The sequence below is a fragment of the Syngnathus typhle genome, linkage group LG19 (assembly GCF_033458585.1).
Source record: "Syngnathus typhle isolate RoL2023-S1 ecotype Sweden linkage group LG19, RoL_Styp_1.0, whole genome shotgun sequence".
Classification (NCBI taxonomy): domain Eukaryota; kingdom Metazoa; phylum Chordata; class Actinopteri; order Syngnathiformes; family Syngnathidae; genus Syngnathus; species Syngnathus typhle.
The window spans coordinates 3,873,129-3,896,142 of NC_083756.1; the positions used below are offsets into that span (position 1 = coordinate 3,873,129).

Below are 23,014 nucleotides of genomic sequence, written 5' to 3' on the forward strand. Positions count from 1 at the left end.
AACCCGTGAAATTAGAAAACTATACAAAAATTACCCCACCCAGGAAAAGTGCAGGAAGAAAATAAGCCATGCAGAAGGAAAGTAAGCGTCGTGACCTAAACTTAAAATAAAACATCACCGACAATGCACGGGTGAATCTTGTCCAAAAGAACCATACGAGCGAGCAGGAAACACAAACTAGAAAACGCAAGTGCTGTGAAACATTTGGAAGTGACACCATTAAATCCACCAGGTGTGCCTCAAGTACTTTCTACTTCTCTCCCACAGCAGGCAACGAGTCAGCGGAACATTTCTGGCTGATGGCGGGGTCCCTCAGATCCTGTGAGGCCTGCTCAATCACAAGTGTGCGTCACAACCGGCCGATAACACCTAAGCCCCGCCCCCCCACCTTGGGTTCTTCAGCTTTACCTCTCTGGCGATGTCATCGGCACAGGTAGGTTCTGCCGGTTCGGGGAGCGTCTTCACACCGAGGGGAGTAAAGTCAGACACTCCGAGATCGATGGGAGATGGCTGGCGACGAGTTGAAGTTCCTTTCTACAGCCGCGCCCGCGCACACATGTCATAGGTGTCATGCGAGCAAAGCCAGAAGAGTGCGATCCAACTCACAGGCTTGGGTCCAGTTCTGAGGAGATCAGCCCACAGCTCCTCGCTCTTTTTCCGATTATCGTCTGCAGACTTGCAGGTCAGGGCAGTGTCGTCAAACTCGCTGCAACAACAACACAGATTCCATTTTGGAGCTTGTTACTTGGAGACACAAGAAGCTAAGTTGGGGCACCACTTTATGAAGCTTGTGCTTAGTTACCTTCCCAGTGAACGTGGCACCCCACTTTGACATTTGAGGCCTCTGATTCGCTGAGGCCTGTAGCCTCTCAAGTCGAACCAACCCCAAGCGGTCATCTCGTCGGCGTGACTTGACGTTCTGGCGCACCTGCCACGTGACAGCAAGCATGAATAACATCCAGTGTGCAGCCATTTTCTCACGCTTATGTAAGCCACCTTTTTCTGCATGGGAAGCAAGGTTGGAACCAAGAGGCTTGTGGAAACCAGTCCAGGGGGCTACCGGGCACAAGAATCTGTAGACAAAAGCAGAAAAGCTATGTGGCTTGACAAGGACAAGTAGGAAACCTCGCCAAGAGGACTCACCTCACCACAGTGCGAGTATCCCGAATGGCACCAGGTGAAGTTGTGTAGCGGCTGGTGCGGCAAATAGGGCACCCGGTGTTGAGCCGGGATGTTGGGCCAGGCGGGGTCGAAGTTGTAGGACAGGAAGGTCATTGATTTGGCTCTCATCTTCACTTTGATGGGGTTTCCCTTGAAAAACCTAACCTCCTCTCGCAAGTACTTGTAGGCCTGAGGAAACGCACAATTCATTCATTCTGTTTTATTGGAACCATCTGTACCTTGAATTCATTTTCGCTGTGCTCTTTGTGCTTGAAGGGAGCAACTTTTGTCTGAACACACTTGATGAGCATTTCAAAAGAAGAAAAAGAAAGAAAGAAAAAATCCCACTACATTACCTCATTTCAGATGGTAACAACAAAGTAGTCGGGAAATGACAGCTGTCAATCACCTGGTAGGCGCCGTCCTCTGAGGAAAAGGTGACGAACCAGTGGGTGGAGTTCACGATCTCGCAGCTCAGGAACTTGGGCAGCTCCTCGTTGCTGAAGAGCGCTTCCACCTCCTGTGGGACAAAAGACTACTTTTAGGCAGAGGATCAGACGAGGGTGAGGATGAAGAGGAGGCGGCTGCAGGTTTTTCCTGGCGGTAGGTGCTGGCAGGGATTTCTCGCAGGATGACAACATATTGGCTGTGGTTGGGCGACATCTGGACCTGCGGCAAAGCTGAGGAGGAAAGAGACGGACGACATCAGGGGCTAGGTTGCCTCATCAACACCGACTTTTAACAACGGTCGCGATGAACTGCGAATTAACACCCAGGCGCGTTCGGTTACCCGTGTCTGGTTTTGGCAGGACGTGGTCCTCTGCTGCTTTGGGTTGGCCTTCAACCTCAGCCGCACCCGTGCTCATGTTGGCCGGCTCCACGCGCAATCCGTGCTCTTTGGAAGTGCATATCTCAGCGCCACCTGAAGCAAAAGGACAAATTGATCTTTAAACTGCTAAGTGTGTGTTAACAAGTATGAGTCATTCTGTGCACACTTGCTATACAAGGAAGATGGATGGCAAAGTCAAACAGCACAAATTTGGATCTTGACTCACTTTGTGGGTCCGTCTGCTCACCGGGAAGGCATAGCCAAGGCTGCGAAAAGTTGTAGTTGGATCCTGTCCACACTTCGGCCTCAGGGTTGAGGGTGTGTAGCTTTGCAGGCTGCGGAAAGCAGCGGGAAAACGTGATGATGTAGTGGGCCAGCGTGCTGACAAAAACCCAAAAGTGATGTACGCAAGCTTACAGCCTGAGCGCGCCAGGCCCACTCGCCCTCGACCAGAGGCATGACCGTATTATCTAGGGACGTTCCCAGCGTAACGACGCCAGGCAGTGGCTCATCCTGACTTTGCGGCTCTCCCCGGTCCAATGCCTGGCTGCCATCCTCTTCGATGGGCTCGATTCTGGTCCCGTCATCCGGGGGGCTCGCCGAGGCGTCAGCGTCCTCTCCCAGCAGCTTTGACACCATCTGCCACATGCTGCCCTCTGCGTCCTCGCCAGGTACCTCCTGACCCAAGAATTGTATCTGGCAAAATGGTGTCAGAGCACAAACGTCCGGCTGGTCAGGGGCCACCTGGACGTCGCTGTCTTGCTGCTGACACAAAACTTTGTCCAGGCCAATCATGTTGAGCAGTTCGCCATTGGAAGGAACACACATGGGAGTTTAGGGATGCTTCAGGACTAAGCCCAGATCTTCAGCTTGACCTGCAGGTGGTGACAACAGAAGGTCTGAGTTATCCTCCAGAACTGACAAATGGACCTCTATATTACGTATAGAGAAAAACGTAATTTCGGTCTCTTTGTGTGTTGTGACGTGGAGAGATTGACAATAAAGCTGACTTTGACTTTGAAAAAGCCTCCGGAGGAGCATTCCAAAACTCCCACGTGTGTTCCTTCCAACGGCAAATGTTAACAAATGTAAAAGGTAGGCTATTTCACGAATTTATTATTAGCCCTTAATTTACAGTGTTGGGAACTCACTACTTGTTCAAAAAAGTAACGGAGTTATTAATTGAATTACTGAATAACAGTAACTCGTTACCGGGTAAAGCGTTACACTTGAAAAAGAAACACAACAGAATACATGCACATTATTGCCTTTAACCTAAATGAACTTGAAAGAACATTTCTGTCTCTTTTGTTTGTGTCGAGTGTGACTACTAATGAAAGTGCGTCAGTCGGCACCTAAGTTAGCTAGCTTGTGAGCGGCACGAGGCCTGTTAGCTTACTCGGGAATTTACGAAGTGGTTAGCGAAACGTGCACCGCTATAAACTCAAATTTAAACTTCAACTAGGTTATAATTTCTGTGAGGTAAAAGAAGTTATCGATGAGTAATTTAGTCAAAGTTGTCAAGGTAGAAACTTACCACGGTTGCCTTCTGAGCTGACTGCCAATTACCGAATTGGCGCGCTCGTTCGTTGTGTTATTCTTCTTCTTTTTGGATTGTTCAGCGGTTGGCCACCTAACGGGGCATTACCGCCACCTACTGGTTTTACCACTAGCTAATACGCACATATAAGAGAGGGACACTCACAAAACTAAAAAGACAAAACAGGGGGTTAAAAAATTCTCTTATACAACCCCGTCACCCTCAAGAAACCCAGTAATAATAGTAAGAAACCCTGTGCCAGAATTTTGACTTTATTTTCAGACTTTGAAGTAGGATTTCTCACTTTAAAGTCAGAATTCTGAGAAAAAAAAATTCGGAATCCTGTCACTGCCTTTTTTCTTCTTCACTGGCCCTAATCCTCTTCCGTACAATCAAGATCCACCTTACTTTTATCCTTTTTCTTTCATCCACTTGGCAGGATGAGACTCTCTATGGCTCTTCAGATGAATCCAGAAGGCAACCATGATTTGTTTCCTCCTCAAGTGCAAAGGCACCTTACCCATCTCCATCTGTAAGCAACATATCTGCAGAGCCTGGGCCTGTATTACTTTTTAACGACGACGGTGCTGTTGACCCATAAATCACACACCCATAGTCGATCACAGATCTTATCAGAGCTTGATCTTTTTGACCCCTTTGGTCACGTCTGCGCAGTAGCAATCTTGAGTTGCTATGACAACTGCTTTACGTACTGCTGCAAAGCATAAAGACTCAAATGGATTCAATGACACATTGCACGTTGTGTCGTTTTATTTTATTTTTTTAAATAAACAATACATTAAAAAGACAAGCACGTGAAGAGAATAACTTATGTAAAATGTAACTTTATCCTTTCTCCATTAATTTTTACAACAAAGATATGAATTAGTCAGAACAATGTCCGTTTTACAAGAACTTGCCCTTCAGTAAGAGAGACATTTTTGAAGTACAAAACATGTCCAAAAGCATTAACTGATGAATTTAGCTTTAGACTTGGGCCATAGATCCAAGCAAAACATCACTTTCATTGCCAAGGAACGATGACCTCAAACAATCATTCTGTTTCATAATAAAGACCGAATATATTGCGTTTACGCAGTAAAACTCAGGTCGATTGTAAATATTTAGAAAATAGCTAATATAATATTGTCCATCGGATGAATGGGTCTGGCCCAAGCGCATACAAGACACGCACCCGTCTCAGGAGTAGAGGCTCCAGTAGATGGTGTTGAAGAGGAGGTAGGAGAGCGGGAAGGCCAGGCGGGAGTACGAGTCGATCATGTAGCTGTTGCTCACCAGGAGGTCCACGTTCTCCCGCACCGACCGCTGCTGACGCAAACGCGTCCCCTCCGAGGGCCGCGGGTCCAACTGCGGCGAGGCGGCGACCGGGGATTCGGGTACCGGGGCCTGCGCCGGGCGGGGGAACGGCGTCAACTCCATCTCATCATCGTGGAAGCAGCCGTCGAAGGCCATGGCCTGGCTGGCGTTGAATGTAGATGGAAGCTGGGAGGACACGGAAATTCTCTGCATTTTGGAATGTGTCGCTTTGGCATTCTGCCACCGAAGAGAGCTGTTTTCTGTTTGCTCACCTTCCCCCGTTTCATCTTTCTCATCTCCTCCAGCGTGGTGCAGTAGTTCACGGCGGCGTACTCAATCACAGACAGGAAGACAAACAGGAAGCTGGTCCACAGGTAGATGTCTACTGCCTTCACGTATGACACCTGCAAGCAGAAGGGTCTCACTTAAGTAGCTCGCGTGAGTACTTGGTGAACGCAGGCGGTACCTGAGGCATGGAAGAGGACACGCCTGTGATGATGGTGGACATGGTGAGCACGGTGGTCATGCCTGCGGAGGAGGACATGGGAAGGTCAAACAACATGTGTGCTTCAAAATACACCGGATTAGCAAAAAGAGGCCTTAGTCGTGCGTATGCACCCAGAGAGACGCGGGCTGGTACGGCCCGGCGGTCGATCCAGAAGGACACCCAGGACAGGACCACCATCAGCATGGTGGGGAAGTACGTCTGCAGCATGAAGAAGAAGATGTGTCGCCGCAGGATGAAGTTGATGAACAGCCGGTTGTACCAACCTGACACGCACACACAGGGTGTGACCTTCTCGACTCCACGCACGTTAATTATAGTGTTTACCTTTCTAGAACCATAATTAGACTGCAGACGTATTTTGTTTTCATCTTGGTCAGTTCTCAAGCTCAAACATGAGCTTTGGACTAAAAAACAAAAAAAAGAGGATCCAGACCTGTGCTGCTGTAGAAGGCCAAGCCGCTGGAGGGGTGAAAGTGCTCGATGAAGAACTGAGACAAAACGATCTCGTCGGTTCCCAGGGAGTTGTTGCCGTTTTTCCAGTAGAGCATCAGGTCGTTCTCGTTGTACGCATCTGGGGAGACACACAAACTATTTGATTTGTGCAGTGCTGGGTGACACTACACTTATGTGTGTGCGTCTCACAGCTCTCCAGTTCCAGCGAGCAGTTCTGCGTGTCCAGCGGGAAGCTGCTAAAGTCCATTGAGCACAGCGACGTGACGGTGACCCTGAAAGCAACAGCAGAGTCTTCAGCAGCCAGACGGCATCCGTCTTGTCCCCGACTGACCTTTCTGCCGGTGTTGCCACGGCAACCTGGCAGCAGCTTGTGATTCAGAAAGCGCCAGGTCGTTTGTTTTCATTTTTGCTGCCGGCTTTGAGGCTGACCTGACGCTGTAGAGGATGTTCCCGTCGGGGTAGACGCGCAGCATGATGTTCTCCATAGTGGTGTCGTGGATGAAGGACCGCTTGGAGTGCGCAAAGAAGACATCCGGCACCCAGATCTTCTTGACCAGCCGTGAGTCGAACGTCCTGCTCTGGTTGTTTTGCGACGGGAAGGCCAGACGCTCATCCTTCCAGTAGTGGCGCAGGTACAAGGTCATGGTGAAGTCCTGCGGACACATCCACGTGGGTCACTATAGCAACAATGGGGGTGGGGGAGGGGGTTGGTCATCATGAGGAAGCTCACCATGTTAACTTCGGAGATGCTATCGATGCTCTCCACCTGCACGTCGATGCCCACGGGGATGGCCGCTCCTGCCGGTCAAAGAGGTTCAATCGTTTCAGTCCGTGCACGTAAAAGAACCATAGCGGAAAGTTCCATCAGCGAGTGATGTCATGCCAAAAATGTCTGTAACATGCTTTTGGTGGCAGCGGGGGAGTCACGTTGTGACACAGCAACATAGCGATGAGGAGGATTTTTTGACCACGTCTGCGGGCTGTCCAGGAGACGCTGGCGTTTGCTTCCTCACTGACCTCGGCCTGCCCCAGGTCGTGTGTGTGTGTGTGTGTTAATTCCACCTGAGCGTCAGCATGACAGCAGCTCAATAAACACTTTATCTAATGAAGCTCGGCAAAGCTCCTGCAGAGGCCGTCGCCATGGCAACCTCTGCTGGGAAAAAGTGAGACGGCCGGGTGACTCACACACTCTTTTTCCCACATCACAGCCCAAACTTGGTGCGAGAGGTCCTTCTTAGAAGTTCACCGCTCCCAAGGCCTTAACATGGCATCAACTCGAGCGATTTCTTCACTATTGCGAGTCAAATATTCACAGAATTGTTGAAAGGCAAGTTTTGGTGACCCCGCATCACGAGTGTCGTCTCGAGCGATAATATCCTGAGTGACTTTGAGATTCATGTGACACAGAGAAGAATGTCACAATGTCCATCAGTCAAACGCCGCGCACGACGTTAACCTGTGACTTGACAACGGACGGGAATGACAATAATGAAGACGACGACGGATGGCCAGGTGACAGCTCATCACGATAACTCGACAGCCGCAGGCTGTGACCTCTGGGTCAACTCAGTCACGCAAACCAAAACGAACGCAGACAAGACTCAAGATGGATGAAGAAACGCTCGTAGAAAAGCACCTGAATGGAGTTTGAGTGCAAATGAGAAGACAGGACAGAAAGTGAAGATAATTACAAGGGCAATTAGACACCATTTTCTTTTTTCTCCGAAACAATCTGGTTCAACACACACACAATGCAAAAAAACTAGGACGCACAACACAGCACACACATTTGTGCACGTGCGTGTGAGGCCCCTCAACAAAATTCAACTTTGACATGACATCAATCACCTGGAGTGACAGTGATTTGTTTTCTCAAGGCGTGTGTGTTTTTGTGAGTGTCCCCGGGACAGAGCGGAGGTGGAGGGCTCATTTGTTTGCTGTGGCATGCATGCACATGCATAACACACGCACACACTCACACACAAACTGTAACACATTCAAACCTGAATGCGCAATGTGTGTGTGCTGTTTGAGCAAATGACGAGGAGGAACACACGTTTCGATTCTGAGAACATTTAATGTTTTTGGTTGCGTCTTTGTTTGTTTGTTTGTTTTCAAACTCCGACTTGCCATTTTTTTTCCCGCCTTCACGCGTATTTTCGAACGCAGAAGTCGGTCGGCATTATAGTGTATGTTGCCGTGCTTTGTTTCCATCTGCTCTGGACCCTGAATATAATCCAGATTATTGCACCCGACCCTCACGCCCAACTCACACAATCGTTATATTACAATAACACGCACGCAAGGACACACAATCCTGTCGGAGCGAGTGCACGCACACACCCGTTTGTAATATGTGGGTCATTTGTTGAGTGATTTGGGATTGGTGACGCGCCCCAGTGCCCTTTATCACATCATCGGGCCGAGTCTCAATCGCATCTTTGTAGCGGTCGGGTCACGAGTAGCATCCTCGCTGTCATCAACATCGTCAACATCCTCATCGTCACGACAACGCGTGCGGCATTAGTGCCCACTAAGCACGAGTGACAAATAGTTTGTCATCTTTGCCATTCCTACAACAGTGTCAGGAAAGATGTGTGCGTGCGTGTGTCACCTCCAAAGCCAGGTCTCATGGCAAAGTCATGCTCCTCGATCCTGAGCAGCTGTTCAGTTTTGATCAGCAGAGTTTTGGTGCTGTCCTGCCTCTTCAATTTGTAGTCAATACGTCTAATCGGAGTAAAAACAAGATGAAGAATTCAATTCCTGGAAAGGGCCCGCGGTCCCGAAGAATGCAAAATTGCATGTCAGACAGATTATGGTCACAAATTGTCTCGGCAGACAGTCGAGGGCCAATTTCGGCATTTGCCGATGATGATGATATCACGCGACAAACAAAAGTGCGAGATGTTGATTGATCTCCACCAATAAAATAAAACTGCATTGATTAGCATAGCAACGCTCAGAAGTGAGTTTCAACATGACCCCTCACCCTCCAAATTTGAACTTGCTGTTTTCCCCGAGGAAGACCTCCTTGTGCCTCCTGCGGCCGGAGTTGCGTCCGCCGGTCACCATGGTGACCAGGCTGGCGAGGGCTACGGTCAGACAGGTCAGACAGGTCAGCCCGACCACCTTCATCTTCCTCCCCCTCCCTCAGTCTTCCACGCTCCGGTCGGGCCCGCTAACTGTGGACGCTGGCGTCACTCATGTGGAGGGTGCGCAGGGTCGCCGAGGCTTCCACGAGCATCCCGCAAAATCGCTGCTCTTTTCCTTTTTCTTCTTCTTGTTATTCCCGCCGCATCCTTCATCTCCGAGAAGGTTTCTGGGCTCACGTCGGTCGTCGTCGCCGACCTCGTCCGTCTGCCCGCCGGGCGGCCGGCCGCCTGCTTCATCTGCGGCTTATTCTCTCTCTCTCTTTCTCTCTCTGATTAAAATCGATATGAATCCATTTCTCTCAGCGATAGAGGAATGACACTAATTCCACACTAATCCTCTTATCCTCGGCCACAGCAATCTTTCTCGAACCTACGCACACACACAACTCGCCACTAATCAGGATTTTCTCGCAGCGTCGTGAAAAATGAGGCATCTGACCAACAATGGAATTCAAAGCGGCAATCAAACAATCAAGTTGTCACGCTAATCCCAACAAATGGAAAATCCTAGTTCCAAACGCACAAATTTGATTGCATGTTAAGGGGTGTGCAAACTTTTGATCCAAGGGCGTGTTTCACATAACCACGTGTTTTTTGTTGCCGATTTTAAAGTGAGGGGGAGGAGCTTCTTTTCATTGAGCCATAGCCTTGTCTAATTGAAAAAAACTTTTTTACACAATCTTGTGATCTCATTACAAAGCGTTTTTGCGGGACAAAAGTGAATTGTGCAACCTGCCCTTTGGAAACAAAGCGCTCTGCTGACACTTGGCAAAGTTGCGCGCGTCCACGCAAACTCCACCCACGGTGAGAGAGACAAGCGTGTACCGGAGTGTGTGAGACGGAGCGAGCGAGCATCTATTCTCTAAATAACCTGTTGATCCAGTCAAGCTCTGTCAGGCGCTCGCGGGACACTCTCTCTCACTCTTCCTCTTTGGCTTCACGTAAGTCCCCCCAGACTTCCTCACGTCTCGACTTTCTCGAACTTTCCGCTATTCTCTTGCTCTTAATCACGCATGGCTAATTAGGAAGCGATCTATTCCTCTCATGCGGCTCGCAGCTTGACCACGTCTGGCTCCTCTGCTCACTTTCTGACATCACCCACTTTCAGTTTTTTGGGACGACGTCTGACTCCTCTCTGGGTTGTTCTGACTTTTCATACTTTGCACGGCTCTCACACATGTCACTCACTAATCAATCCTGTTTTGCGCAAGAATGCCTCGCTGTGTGCGAATCTGTCGAGTCGGGGGGCAATGGTCGGCGTCCAACAAAGTGCGCTGATAAAGTAGTTAATAATAAATATAATTATATTGCCCATGAAGCTGATAAGCCGCAACATGCCGGTGTCGCTCCCGATTGTGCGTTCCGACACTTTATTTTGTTAAGGTGATGAGCGTTTATCGGTAGCGGATCAAGCACGCTTTCTTTGGCTTTGTATCGGAGCGTGATGAGCTCACTCATCAGCTGTCAGCGGGGGATAAAGTTCTCCCGAGACAAAACGCGTCGATCCAAAAGCATTCCAGGAAGGCTGGGACTAACTTTTGATTCTGTGCTTTGAGGTGATGAAAAGGGAGAGTGAAGCAAAAATCCTCCCGGATCAAAACCTGGACTGTCCTCAAAGAGCAGCACATGCTCTGTCACGTTTTCAGCATCATCCAGGGTTGCTTTGTAATTACACCTTTCTTCCCCTTCTCCTAGTGTGTGCTTGTGGGCTGCCAAACCACATAGATCCAAAGAAAAATCTGCAGATCATGGAGTGAAAGCTTGCGGGAGTTTTCTGGCCCCAAACCATGTCAGCATTCATTTGCATCTGGGCCTGCTTCCTGCTGCGTCTCAGCGCCGCCGCAACGGACAAGACGCCAGGTGAGACACAAACTCCTCTTTGTCCCACGGCAAAGAGGAGAGCCCCGAGGGGCTTCGCTTTGAGACTGACCCCATTGGATCGCGTATCTGGCAAGAACCTCGCCAAGGCAAACGGACTGGGCCCGATTGATAAAAAGCTTTGCAAAACCCCACACCGTTTTGTTTTGTTGTGATCCATTTTTTGTAATATTCCATCACTTCTAACTTCATTATTATAAGACTTATGAAATTGCGGGAAAGCAGTAACGAGCACAAAGATAACGAGAAGCCTCTCATGGTTGCTGCTGTTAGCCCCGGCTCACGGGCAGCCACTCACAGGAAGATATCGCAGGCCACCTCAGCTTCTTGAGGAATATTTACAGGGATTTCTCTACATGATAGATGTATAGATCTTTAAATATGCCTTTAAAAAGTGTCATTTCAGTTACCGTTTTTTTCCATGTATAATGCGCAAAATTTAACTAATTTATTGTCCTAAAATCAGGGGTGCGCATTATACATGGATACAAAAAAATATATATCTATATATTTATTGATTTTTTTTTTTTTAAATCCGGATATGATACGGAGGCCGCCATTACAGATGCGCTTTCTTCTCTGCTGTTCTCTTCAAACACGCTCCATACGAACACAATGCTCTCGTATCAGACGCTTGCTCGATCACCTGCTCGTTTGCTGTCACAATGTACCCTACACAAATCCGAAACATTTCTTCGCTATTGAGGTTGCTAGCGCATGCACAGTGATACTGACCGACAGAATAACATCCGGTTGTTCCCAAAGATGATCTTTTTTCGGAAATAATTTTACGTTCACGGATTTAAGTAGGAGTCAAACTTTGGGTGCGGATTATACATGGGTACAGGCTTTTTTCCATCATCAACATGCCATTTTTAGGGTGCGTATTTTACATGGGGGCGCATTATACATGGAAAAAAACGGTAAGTTTTGGATTATAATGGAAAATTGTCTCCTCTGAACCTCAAATGTCCGTTGACACTTGCTCAACTTTGATTTTTGAAAGATCAGGTGAGCACATAGGGGAGTTTTCTTTTTTGGGCTGTGCTAATCTGTGCTGTGAGTCAGCCAAGTGACTCAGCGCTTTGCTCCCGTCTGCGCCTCAGCCAAAGAATGACGGGAACGTCCGTCCCATCTGCGAGTAAGCCAGCCGGCTGGCGAGGCAGCGGGCAAACGCCTGAGGAACGTCAGGGACTCATTTTAGAACAAAACCCACGCTCATGATCCACATTTGCACACCGCCATTTGGCAAAGTATGAAGATGTGCTCCACTTCCTCTTCTGACTCGGTGAACAAGCCACGTCACGGCCCGGCTGAGAGGTCACAAAGATCCAAAGAAGTGACACTTAAATACATCAGCAGGGCGTCGCATCAATGCTTTGACTTAAGAGTGCCCCAACTTCAGAGTTTTTCCAAATTACAAGCCGCTTGGTCTATTTCTGGTGCACCTGCTTGATCTTTGCCTTGAAAAAAGACTTTTGGCATCCAAGCTCACCACGGCCACCCATTCTCGTTGCAGATGAAAGCGTCACTTGTTTCGTGTCAGAGGAGTGCCACCTCCCGTGTATGTTCCCCCCCGCCTCCAACCAGAGCGTGCGCTGGTTCCGGCAGGACGCGGTGATGCTCAGTTTCGGCGAAACGCCCAGTGAAGGCCAGCCGCTGGCCGGGCGGGCCGCCGTGTCCCCGCCCATGATCGCCGGGGGCAACGCTACTCTGGTCCTCAGGGAGGCGGCCCTCAAGGACCGCGGCACTTACCGGTGTCATGTACGTACGTCCAAGGGGGATCACAGCACCAAGGTGGTCTTGAAGGTGGAAGGTATGTTTTGCATTTGCTTTACGAGAACTGATACTTTGATACTTTGTAAAAAAAGAATTTTAAATGAATCCGCATACACTGTACAGTTTCAACCATTTTTTGTGGGGGTGGGGTCAAAAGGTCATTTTTTCCTTATGGGACCCTAAAGAGTGACAAATAATTTGTTATTATTGCTTCCTGATGTTCTTTTATCATTTACAAGTGAGCTGCTGTTATTCATCAGATCTTTGACATTGTATATATTTAAATTATGTGTTGTAAATGATTGTATTTAAGGGTCATAAATCTAAACATAGGGATCAAACATCAGTGGGGGCCATTTTGTACGTACGAGTTTGACTTACTTGTACTTTTGTATCACGCAGCGCCCATCCGAGGCCTTTCCCTGGAACTGTCGCGGCTAAGTGGCTACGAGGAGATGAAGTGCATCGTGCGGGACGTCTTCCCTCCGCCCCGGGTCACCTGGGCCACAGAGCCGCCCACCTTCGAGGACCTGCGACCCATCACGCGCATGCTGGCCGACAAGCGGGGCCTGTACACGGCTGACAGCAGGCTGAAGGTTATGGAAGGCCAGCCGGAGCTCATCTACATTTGTAAAGTCACCACCTCCTACGGGGGGCCCACCTGGACATCCTCACTGCGGGAGAGAGGTAAGCCGCAGACCTGACGAATATCTATATCCTGTACCCAACCACTCCATCCCCCCGACAGCAATAGCAGGTAGCGAGGGTCGAGATTTGACCATCCCATGCTTCGCCCCGGGGTACCTGAACAGCCTCACCCTCCGCTGGAGCTTCTCCAACGGCGAGGACCCGGTGCACATCCTGACCTACGACAGCCACTCGGGGCACAGCACCTCGGCGCCGTCCTGGGACAACCACTTGGAGCTGGACGGCTTCAGGGTCCCGTTCGGGGACGGCTCGCTGCGCTTGATGGACCCCGAACACGTCCACCACGAGGGCACCTATAGCTGTGTCTTCTCCATGCCGTATAACACGCACACGGAGCGCTCCGACGTCGCCATCAACTCGCCCACTGGTGAACGCAAGACGGCGCTAACATCAACATCATGTCCGGTCTGCCTGAACTCATGTGTGTGTGTGTCTTTGTGCAGCCAATCGGAGCACCTCGCTGCAAACGTCATACTGGTGGATCGTCGGCCTGGTAGTGGCGTTGACAGTCCTGGTACTGGCAGCCATGTTGGTTTACCTGAAGATGCGAGGTGAGGCCACGGCAACCCTCGAGCATGTGTGTGTGCATCCATGTGTGATGCTCACAATATGTGTGTGTCTTAGGAAAAGCAGCAAAATCTTCATCACGTGACCCTGAGGAAGAGACCGAGCTGAACTCGGTCAAAGGTACGAGTAGAGGAAAAAAATACTCACTTATGAGCACTAGGTGGCGCCATTGTGTTGTCCAGCAATGACAACCCTGAAAAGACACGGGAAAAATAAGTTGCCGTTTTTATCTTGGTCTCGTTTTTCCATCAATGACCATCGAATTTAAACTAGTACAAAAAAATCAAGGAAGCATTTCAGATGTTTAAGAAACAGTTCCCCCTAGTAATTCAAATGAGTGCAATATAGTATTCCAATTTGTCAGGTTTATTTCAATGACTGAATAATTATTAAGAGAAGAGCAACAGCAAACAAAACAGAAGTGAGACAGAATATTAAGTCTTTTCTCGCGAGGAGAACGATAGAGAGAGGAAACTCGGTTACAATCTCCATCAATTCTGAGTTCTCCCTCCACGTGCTCCTCTATTTAATGTTTTGGTTGCCCTGGTTACAGAGGCGTTGCTACACTAAAGGGAGGGGAGATTGTGTCTGTAGCAACGCTGATTAGCTAAGGAATGTAGTGTGGTGTGAATTAGCACTTCATCGTCGGCCCGTGACCCGCGCAGGGTTTGTCCATCTGTTCTTCTCCAGTTGTTGGCCGTGGGTGAGATCAGATAACTTTAATTGCTGCTTTCCTGTGGAACAATACAACTAGACCTTTGCTAGACTTTATCTACTTAGTAAATTAACACTCAATAACAATAAGTAACTTGTCTTAAACACTAAAGCAAATGTTAAGTAAATGTAAGGTAACTGGTATGCAGTTCCTTAAACAAACATTGAGTAAATATAGGATAACTTGCACGCAACTACTTCAAACTGTGTTTAACACTTAACAAAGAAAAACAGTTCTGATCAACAACAATATATGAACCAAACCTACAGTTAACTAAAAGGAATGAAGTTTTCTTTCAATCAAATAAGAACATTTTGCCTATGCAAATAAGCTCTGCTTATTGGTAGTGAAGGCCTCTTACAGGAACAAAAACACACAGATAACATAAGGACAGGAAGGATACATATGGCTGACAGGGATCAAAAGATCCCTGTCACTAAAAGTAAAGAGCCTAGATAAAAGGAAAGCCATAAACTCATAAATGACTCATAAAAACAGCAAGGCCAAACAGCAAGCATCTCTTGCAGTTCTATTGGGGTAAAGCATTGATTAGAGAACGCATGATAATATATATATACATTTTTCTAACACAATTAAACATTTATGTAAATATATTAATTAAAGTAAAACTGATATCAATTAGGACAATACAAATAAATGTACTTGGCATTGAGTACAAAATCATTTTGATCTATTTTATGTGACTATGTCTTTCAATGCGATACCTATTGGGACTAAATTTAGTTGCATAAAATAACATTGCATTATCCCTTGGATTTTCAGGCGTAGAGGGTGAAAGTGAGAAGAGCAACCAATTTCCTGCCAGAGGCAACAATGGACAGACTGGACCCTTGTGACCCCCGACCCCACCCCTCCACACACTGGACTATGTTTTATATTGTAAAGACATTTTGTATGAAGTGATGTCTACTAAAGTTACATATTGACCGGACACGCACTAGAACCTTTACAAGTGAAGTTCCCTAGACCTTCTGCAAGCCTTTGTATGCACGTGCAATGTTTCGGACCAGCTGGCTGAAGGCCAAACTCACAATTGCTGTATGATGGCTCAAAATGTCACAACTGTGCCTTTCTGTGACTCTTCCAGTCTCGCCGCAACATGCCGATGATATTGACCATTTGGTTTGGAATGTCATCAGCAGGTTACAACACTGGAAGAAGTGGGCTAACTTCCTTGGTAACTTTGGGTCAGAAACCAACATTGGGAATTTGAGCGTTGAGCTCCCGAGAGAGAGAGAGAGAGAGAGAGAGAGAGAGAGAGAGAGAGAGAGAGAGAGAGAGAGAGAGACTTAACGCAATCCAAATGTGGAATGTAGCCCGACTAGAATGTTTTGCTGACGTCCCGCCTGCAAATTCCCAAAGCGCGATCACGTTCAGAGCGTCAACATGGACATTCAGCAACAGATTCTTCAACTCTTTATTGCTGACGTCATAACCCCCCAGTGAGGGAACCGCATATGTCAACATCTGCCTGGGGAAAGCACGCCACAGCGCGATATGCCGAGGAAATTGAGGGGAGCGGTGGGCGTGCATCTCTTCAGAACTAAACCCTGTTGCGCAACTGTGTGTGTGTGTGAGGGGGGGGTGGGCTGTGACTTATCACGTAGGGGTGTACTCACTTTTGCAATCTGAAAATTAATGGCTGCGTGTTGACTGATTTTGAAAGGACAGTAAAAATATTGCCAAAAATTTGAGGAGTGTGTTTCAACTTCATGTGAGCGAGGGTGTGGGCGGAACATTTTGACGCTCGTATTTTTAGAGCTCTTATCCAGCAACGGGGAATGCTGGTGGACCAGTCCGGGTACTCTGCACCAATGCGCGATGATGAACAGCAGCGGCACTGCCGCGGTGGGCTTTTTGGTGGTCACTGTCCTATGGCGTCCTATGGTCATTGGAGGTAAAGTGGAACGAGACAAACATATACTTTTTTATGATGTACGTATATCTTGTATTTTATGCCAGACCAGAAAAAAAAAGTTCAACATGGCGTTATAATGTGATGAGTCTCACTCGTTTAATTACCCGTTATAGGGAAATTAATGAAATTCATGATAAGAAAAATATACAATTCAATGTAGCATTTTTTCATGGCTTGGTTTTTGATCTGTGGTCTCATCAGACCATATGAGATTGTCATTATCGAGCTGGCCTCGAAGCTATTTTCAGTTTCATTTTTACGGTATTTGATTTACTTTCAAAGTTAACCAAACCTGGAAACCTTTTTTTCTCTCATTGTGCCAAGTAAACAAACCGAGTAATACATATTTAATACACACTTTTGCTTTTAAATTGAGTACACAGGTACTTTTACTTCCCTGATGCCCCAAGTATCTAATTCATACCTTACGAGTACAAGTGCCTTTGTTTTTCCCTACAGAACTTGAGCACTCGTTATTCAATGTGGATTTGATACTTTACGAGCAAAACAATTCAGTGGCATTTCATTTAGAATCAGATATTGAAATAAATGTCAATAACACAAAGCTATTTGAATGTTGCTCATGCTGGAGAGCGACATGGGAGTGTTGGGAGTAAGGCGTTTGAGAACAAGTGGTGGAATTGAAACAGCTGCTGTGGGGTGGGGGAGGTTTCCCTCACGGAGCATCTGCGTGAATATTATGTTTGCTTACTTAGCCGTCACTGATTTCCCGCTCAGGTGCTCGACATGGGCATGTCATCAGAAGGAATTTGTTGTGACATTGCATTGCTGACCTCATTGCACGGACCTTTTGCAGGCAACCGTGACGTCTGGTGTCGCTGGAAGACGCCCTGCCTTTTGGAGGCTAACTTTCCCATTGGAGATGACGTGGTCATCCACTGGAAGCTGGAGTCACCAAGCAAACTCCAGGTTCATTCCTTCTACTACGAGAAAGACCAGCTGCAGGAGCAGGACCAGCGCTTCAGGGGCCGCACGTCGCTGTTCAAGGAGAAAATCCCCAAAGGGAACGCTTCTCTGCTGCTCACGAACGTGCTGGTTGCAGATGAAGGCACCTACATGTGCTATGTGGGAACACTCACAGGACAGTGGAGGTCCCACATCAAGCTCAACGTGGAAGGTGAGTCCGCAAGCCACCTGAAGTACATCAGAGGTTGTTCAATGAATGGAACGGAAGCGAGTGGACGTTGTCCTATCATGGCGTCCCTTTGCAGCTGCGGTCACTTCAATCCGCTTCCGTCCTGACGATGAGGATCAGCTGATCTGCAGCTCGGGCGGAATCTTCCCTCAACCCGAACTGCGCTGGTCCACAGAGCCGGCGCTGCCTGACGCCCTCCGCAACAGCAGCCAGGTCCAGCAAGAGACGCAGACGCAGCTTTACAATATCAGTGGCTCGCTCGCGTTGGCGGGCGACGCCCACCCCGACCTGGAATACATCTGTGATGTCAGCACCACAAACAGCAGCCGCAGAATCACGTGGAAGAAAACAAGTGAGACACTCACCCGGTGGGGGGACATTTCAATTGCCCACCGCACATGCTGACAAACTTTAAATGCCTCCTTCCAGCTTTGGACGTTTCCGTCGCAGAAACGAGCATTGAGTGTGCGCCCGTCTCTCACCCGAGCAGCCTCGAATGGACGTTCAACCACAGCAACGTCATCGCCGATAAACTCGCCGGACACAAACTCAACATTGTCAGCGACTGGAAGGAGCACGTGAAGGGCGTGTCCGAGGCGGGTGCCCTCAACCTGTACCACCTGAGCGCTAACCAGAGCGGCACATACACGTGCAGGCACAGCAACAAGACACAGACGCGCGTTCAAGACATCCTGCTGACCGTGACGGGGACGGAGGACGGTGAGCTCCTGCCGAGATACCTTGCAGCATCCACAAAAACATGGTTCCTCTGAGCTTCTGAAAACGGAACCTACCAAAACATCTCACCCGTTCTGTTACAGTGCACCCCAAAGCGGCCGGCATCACGTTGGGCGTGCTTGGAACGATCTTATGCGTGGTTACAGTGGGCGCCATTTACTACTTCACCCAGCACAAGACCAAAGCGTGGTGCTGCACCCGTGACGGTGCTCCTGCGACATCGCCACCGAATGAAGTCATATAACGTGATATTTGCAGGAGAACAGCGATGAAAACCTGCATATCAGCACGATAGAACGTTCCCAAAGTCTTCGGAATATTTGTCTGTCATCATGATGAAGATGGCAAAAGTAGATGAATGGAGAACAAGAGAAAGAACCTTCTCTGGGAGTAAAGGCGAGTTATCCAACAGAACCTTTAGCCCAAGAGCTGGAAAAAGAACAAACGAAGAGGACTGACGGCCGTGGTGCGTTTGGGGACTGATGGGAATAAGAGCATCCTTGACAGTGATAGCCACTCAGCAGCTGCCACAACAGTAGTGCGTCTTTTAAAGTGACTTTGTTCTTATTGTCGCAATATTTATAGAGCTAGTCTAAAACATAAAACAAAGTCATGTTGATTCTTTTGGATTTTAATCACAAGCACTTTCTAGAGTTATTCCTGTCTAAAACCGTTTTTTTAAAAAACTGCACTTTTATATTAAAAAAAAAGTACAATTTAAAACACATAGGATGTTTTTTTTATTCAATGATGCCACGCTCCATTTATATATAGGAATAGGGTTTTATATAGCACATTTAAAATGTCTTCTTGTAATATAACTAATTTTATAATTGAAGCTGGGGTAATACTTGACAGATTTTTGTTGGTAGTGTGCCTCAAGCTTTTCTCCATTGAAAAGGTATGCGGTGGATAAAAACATGTTGGGAAACACTCAGCTGGAGCAAGGCGCTGACTGGTACAAAGTCTGCTATGCATCACAGATAAAATGACCAAAATGTGACGTTGAAAGTCCTGCTGACTTATTTGTTTCCTTCAAAGAAATGAAAGCCTGGACTGGATTTCAATATTCATAATTTTCCTAAAGATGCGAGGTGAGGCCACGGCAACCCTATGCGTGATGCTCACAATTTGTGCCTGTTTTACGAAAAGCAACAAAATCTTCATCACGTGACCCTGAAGAGGCGACCGAGCTGAACTCGGTCAAAGGTACAAAAGTAGAGGATAAAAATACTCACTTATGAGCACTAGGTGGCGCCATTTTGTTGTCCAGCAATGACAACCCTGAAAAGACACGGGAAACATAAGTAAAATATGTCCGGTTTTTCCATCAATGACCATCGAATTTAAACTAGTAAAAAAGAAATCAAGGAAGTAATTCAAATGTTTGACAAACAATTCCCCCTAGTCATTTAAATGAGTGCAATATAGTATTCTAATTAAACATTTCTGTAAATATATTAAAGTAAAATTGATATCAATTAGGACGATACAAATAAATGTACTTGCCATTGACTACAAAATCATTTTGATCTATTTTACAAGACTATTTGCTTTCAATTAGATACCTACATTTAGTTGCATAAAATAACATTGCATTATCCCTTGGATTTTCAGGCGTAGAGGGTGAAAGTGAGAAGAGCAACCAACTTCCTGCCAGAGGCAACAACGGACAGACTGGACCCTCATGACCCCCGACCCCACCCCTCCACACACTGAACTATGTTTCTATTGTAAAGACATTTTGTATGAAGTGATGTCTACTAAAGTTGCATATTGAAGCGGACACGCACTAGAACCTTTACAGGTGAACTTCCCTAGACCTTCTGCAAACCTTTGTATGGACTTGTGCAATGTTTCAGACCAGCTGGCTGAAGGTTGAGGTGACTTATCACGTAGGGGTGTACTCACTTTTGCAATTTGAAAATTAATGGCTGCATATTGACTGATTTTGAAAGGGCAGTAAAAATATTGCCAAAAATCTGAGGAGTGTGTTCAGTTTTGTGAGATTGCATATCCCTAACAACGCTTCATTAGGAGGGAGACACCATGGCACTGTGCTGAGCAGTTTTGGGTTTTGTGCATCTCTCATTTTTGGACCGCCCAGTGGCTTCAAACTTTAACATGCGGACTGGCAATTCTGCTGTAAAACAAAGTCCACATGAGTGTGAACGCTAACTGAGGTATTCACGTCATGTGAGCGGGGGTGCGGCGGAAGACTTTGACGCTCGTATTTTTAGAGCTCTTATCCAGCAACGGGGAATGCTGGTGGACCAGTCCGGGTACTCGGCACCAATGAGAAAAGCGCGATGATGAAGAGCAGCGGCACTGCTGCGGTGGGCTTTTTCGTACTCACTGTCTTATGGCGTCTGGTCATTGGAGGTAAAGTGAAACGAGACAAACATATACTTTTTAATGATGTACTTATATCTTGTATTTTATGCCACACCAGAAAAAAAAGTTCAACAGGGCGTTATAATGTGATACGTCTCAGTCGTTTAATTAATAGGGAAACTGATGAAATTCATGCTAAAAAAATAATCATACGATTCAATGTTGCATTTTTTTATGGCTTGGATTTTGACCTGTTGTCCCATCAGACCATATGAGGTTGTCATTATCGAGCTGGCCTCGAAGCTATTTTCAGTTTCATTCTTACGGTATTTGATTTACTTTCAAAGTTAATAAAACCTGGAAACCTTTTTTTCCCTCATTGTGCCAAGTAAACAAACGGAGCAATACATATTTAAATTATACTTTTGCTTTTGAATTGAAGAAATTTAATTGCTTCCCTCACGGAGCATCTGCGTGAATATTATGTTTGCTGACTAAGCCGTCACTGAGTTCCATCTCAGGTGCTCGACACGGGTATGTCATCAGAAGGAATTTGGTGTGACATTGCATTGCTGACCTGATTGCGTTTTGCAGACAACCGTGACGTCTGGTGTCGCTGGAAAAGGCCCTGCCTTTTGGAGGCTAACTTTCCCATCGGAGATGACGTGGTCATCCACTGGGAGCGGGAGTCACCAAGCAAACTCCAGGTTCATTCCTTCTACTACGAGAAAGACCAGCTGCAGGAGCAGGACCAGCACTTCAAGGGCCGCACGTCGCTGTTCAAGGAGAAAATCCCCAAAGGGAACGCTTCTCTGCTGCTCACGGACGTGCTGGTTGCAGATGAAGGCATCTACATGTGCTATGTGGGAACACTCACAGGACAGTGGAGGTCCTACATCAAGCTCAACGTGGAAGGTGAGTCCACAAGCCACCTCAGAGGTTGTTCAGTGAATGGAATGGAAGCGAGTGGACCTTGTCCTATCATGGCGTCCCTTTGCAGCTGCGGTCACTTCAATCCGCTTCCGTCCCGACGATGAGGATCAGCTGATCTGCAGCTCGGGCGGAATCTTCCCTCAACCCGAACTGCGCTGGTCCACAGAGCCGGCGCTGCCTGACGCCCTCCGCAACAGCAGCCAGGTCCAGCAAGAGACGCAGACGCAGCTTTACAACATCAACGGCTCGCTGGCGTTGGTGGGCGACGCCCACCCCGACCTGGAATACATCTGTGATGTCAGCACCACCAACAGCAGCCAAAGAATTACGTGGAGGAAAACAAGTGAGACACTCACCCGGTGGGGGGGCATTTCAATTGCCCACCGCACATGCTGACAAACTTTAAATGCCTCCTTCCAGCTCTGGACGTTTCCGTCGCAGAAACGAGCATCGAGTGTGCGCCCGTCTCTCACCCGAGCAGCCTCGAATGGATGTTCAACCACAGTAACTTCATCGCCAATAGGTCCGCCGGACACAAACTCCATATCGTCAGCGACTGGAAGGAGCACGTGAAGGGTGTGTCCGAGGCGGGCACCCTCATCCTGTACCACCTGAGCGCTAAGGAGAGCGGCACATACACGTGCACGCTCAGCAACAACACACAGACGCGGGTTCAAGACATCCTGCTGACCGTGACGGGGACGGAGGACGGTGAGCTCCTGCCGAAATACCTTGCAGCATCCACAAAAACATGGTTCCTCTGAGCTTCTGCATACGGAACCTACACGAGTTTCACATTTTGTTCTTAGGTCAACTTTGTTGCTGCTGAGAAATAGTGAGATGCTATTGTGAATAACAAACCATCTCACCCGTTCTGTTACAGTGCACAACCAAACGGCCAACATCGTGGGGGGCTTGTTTGGAGCGATCATTGGCGCGATCGTGGCTGGAGTCGCCATTTACTGCATCTTCAAGCACAAGAACAAAGAGCGGTGCTGCCCCTCTGGTGGAGACATGTATGCATCTCCAACAGAACAGCAATTATAACCTGCACGTCCACAAAGTTTTTGACGCCTGTATTGTTCCCCGTCGGCCAGAGTCTGAGGCAGCGGCTTCCTCTTGCTCTCGGGCAGAAGCAGGATGGACAACACGGCCAGCAAGGCGAGAGAGGAATAGACCACGTGGCCGAAAAGTCAAGGACTACGGATATTTCACTGTCATGATGAAGAACAAGAGAAAGAACCTTCTCTGAGAGTAAAGCCAAGTCATCCAGCAGAATAGGAAAACGAACAAACGAGGAGGACGAG

At 47.7% G+C, this 23,014-nt stretch overlaps 2 protein-coding genes and 1 long non-coding RNA gene across 4 annotated transcripts; 1 reads left to right on the forward strand and 2 right to left on the reverse strand.

Moving 5' to 3' along the window:
- Window positions 1–4,423: 4,423 nt before the first annotated feature.
- On the reverse strand, window positions 4,424–8,529 carry LOC133143745 (gamma-aminobutyric acid receptor subunit rho-3-like). Its single transcript, XM_061265887.1, has 9 exons — window positions 8,423–8,529; window positions 6,539–6,606; window positions 6,238–6,461; window positions 5,998–6,080; window positions 5,789–5,926; window positions 5,466–5,618; window positions 5,314–5,375; window positions 5,120–5,251; window positions 4,424–5,033 (listed from the first exon to the last, which is right to left on the reverse strand). The coding sequence occupies exons 1-9, from the start codon at window positions 8,439–8,441 to the stop codon at window positions 4,731–4,733; spliced, it is 1,182 nt and encodes a 393-aa protein (XP_061121871.1). The 5' UTR covers window positions 8,442–8,529; the 3' UTR covers window positions 4,424–4,730.
- A 1,224-nt stretch (window positions 8,530–9,753) lies between these two features.
- Window positions 9,754–20,226, forward strand: LOC133143379 (CD276 antigen-like). 2 transcript variants are annotated; one of them, XM_061265190.1, is made up of 8 exons: window positions 9,754–9,901; window positions 10,656–10,820; window positions 12,358–12,654; window positions 13,020–13,304; window positions 13,366–13,692; window positions 13,769–13,876; window positions 13,950–14,012; window positions 20,058–20,226. In XM_061265190.1, the coding sequence occupies exons 2-8, from the start codon at window positions 10,748–10,750 to the stop codon at window positions 20,129–20,131; spliced, it is 1,227 nt and encodes a 408-aa protein (XP_061121174.1). In that variant the 5' UTR covers window positions 9,754–9,901; window positions 10,656–10,747; the 3' UTR covers window positions 20,132–20,226. The 2 variants fall into 2 exon arrangements, with proteins under 2 accessions (XP_061121174.1, XP_061121173.1); XM_061265189.1 differs by lacking the exon at window positions 20,058–20,226 and adding an exon at window positions 15,391–16,317.
- On the reverse strand, window positions 14,327–15,177 carry LOC133143380 (uncharacterized). Its single transcript, XR_009710406.1, has 2 exons — window positions 15,011–15,177; window positions 14,327–14,664 (listed from the first exon to the last, which is right to left on the reverse strand). It is a non-coding gene; the product is annotated as an uncharacterized LOC133143380 (long non-coding RNA).
- Window positions 20,227–23,014: the final 2,788 nt, after the last annotated feature.

Excerpts from the sequence above, each read along its gene's own strand:
- LOC133143745 (XM_061265887.1), bottom strand. Across the intron at positions 5,619-5,788 it reads GGCCTTCTACAGCAGCACAG|GTTGGTACAACCGGCTGTTC; the intron begins GTCTGGATCCTC and ends TGTGCGTGTCAG. Across the intron at positions 5,034-5,119 it reads GAAAGATGAAACGGGGGAAG|CTTCCATCTACATTCAACGC; the intron begins GTGAGCAAACAG and ends GTGTCCTCCCAG.
- LOC133143379 (XM_061265190.1), top strand. The coding sequence starts at position 10,748 with ATGTCAGCATTCATTTGCATCTGGGCCTGCTTCCTGCTGCGTCTCAGC. Across the intron at positions 12,655-13,019 it reads GGTGGTCTTGAAGGTGGAAG|CGCCCATCCGAGGCCTTTCC; the intron begins GTATGTTTTGCA and ends TGTATCACGCAG. Across the intron at positions 14,013-20,057 it reads CGAGCTGAACTCGGTCAAAG|GCGTAGAGGGTGAAAGTGAG; the intron begins GTACGAGTAGAG and ends TTGGATTTTCAG.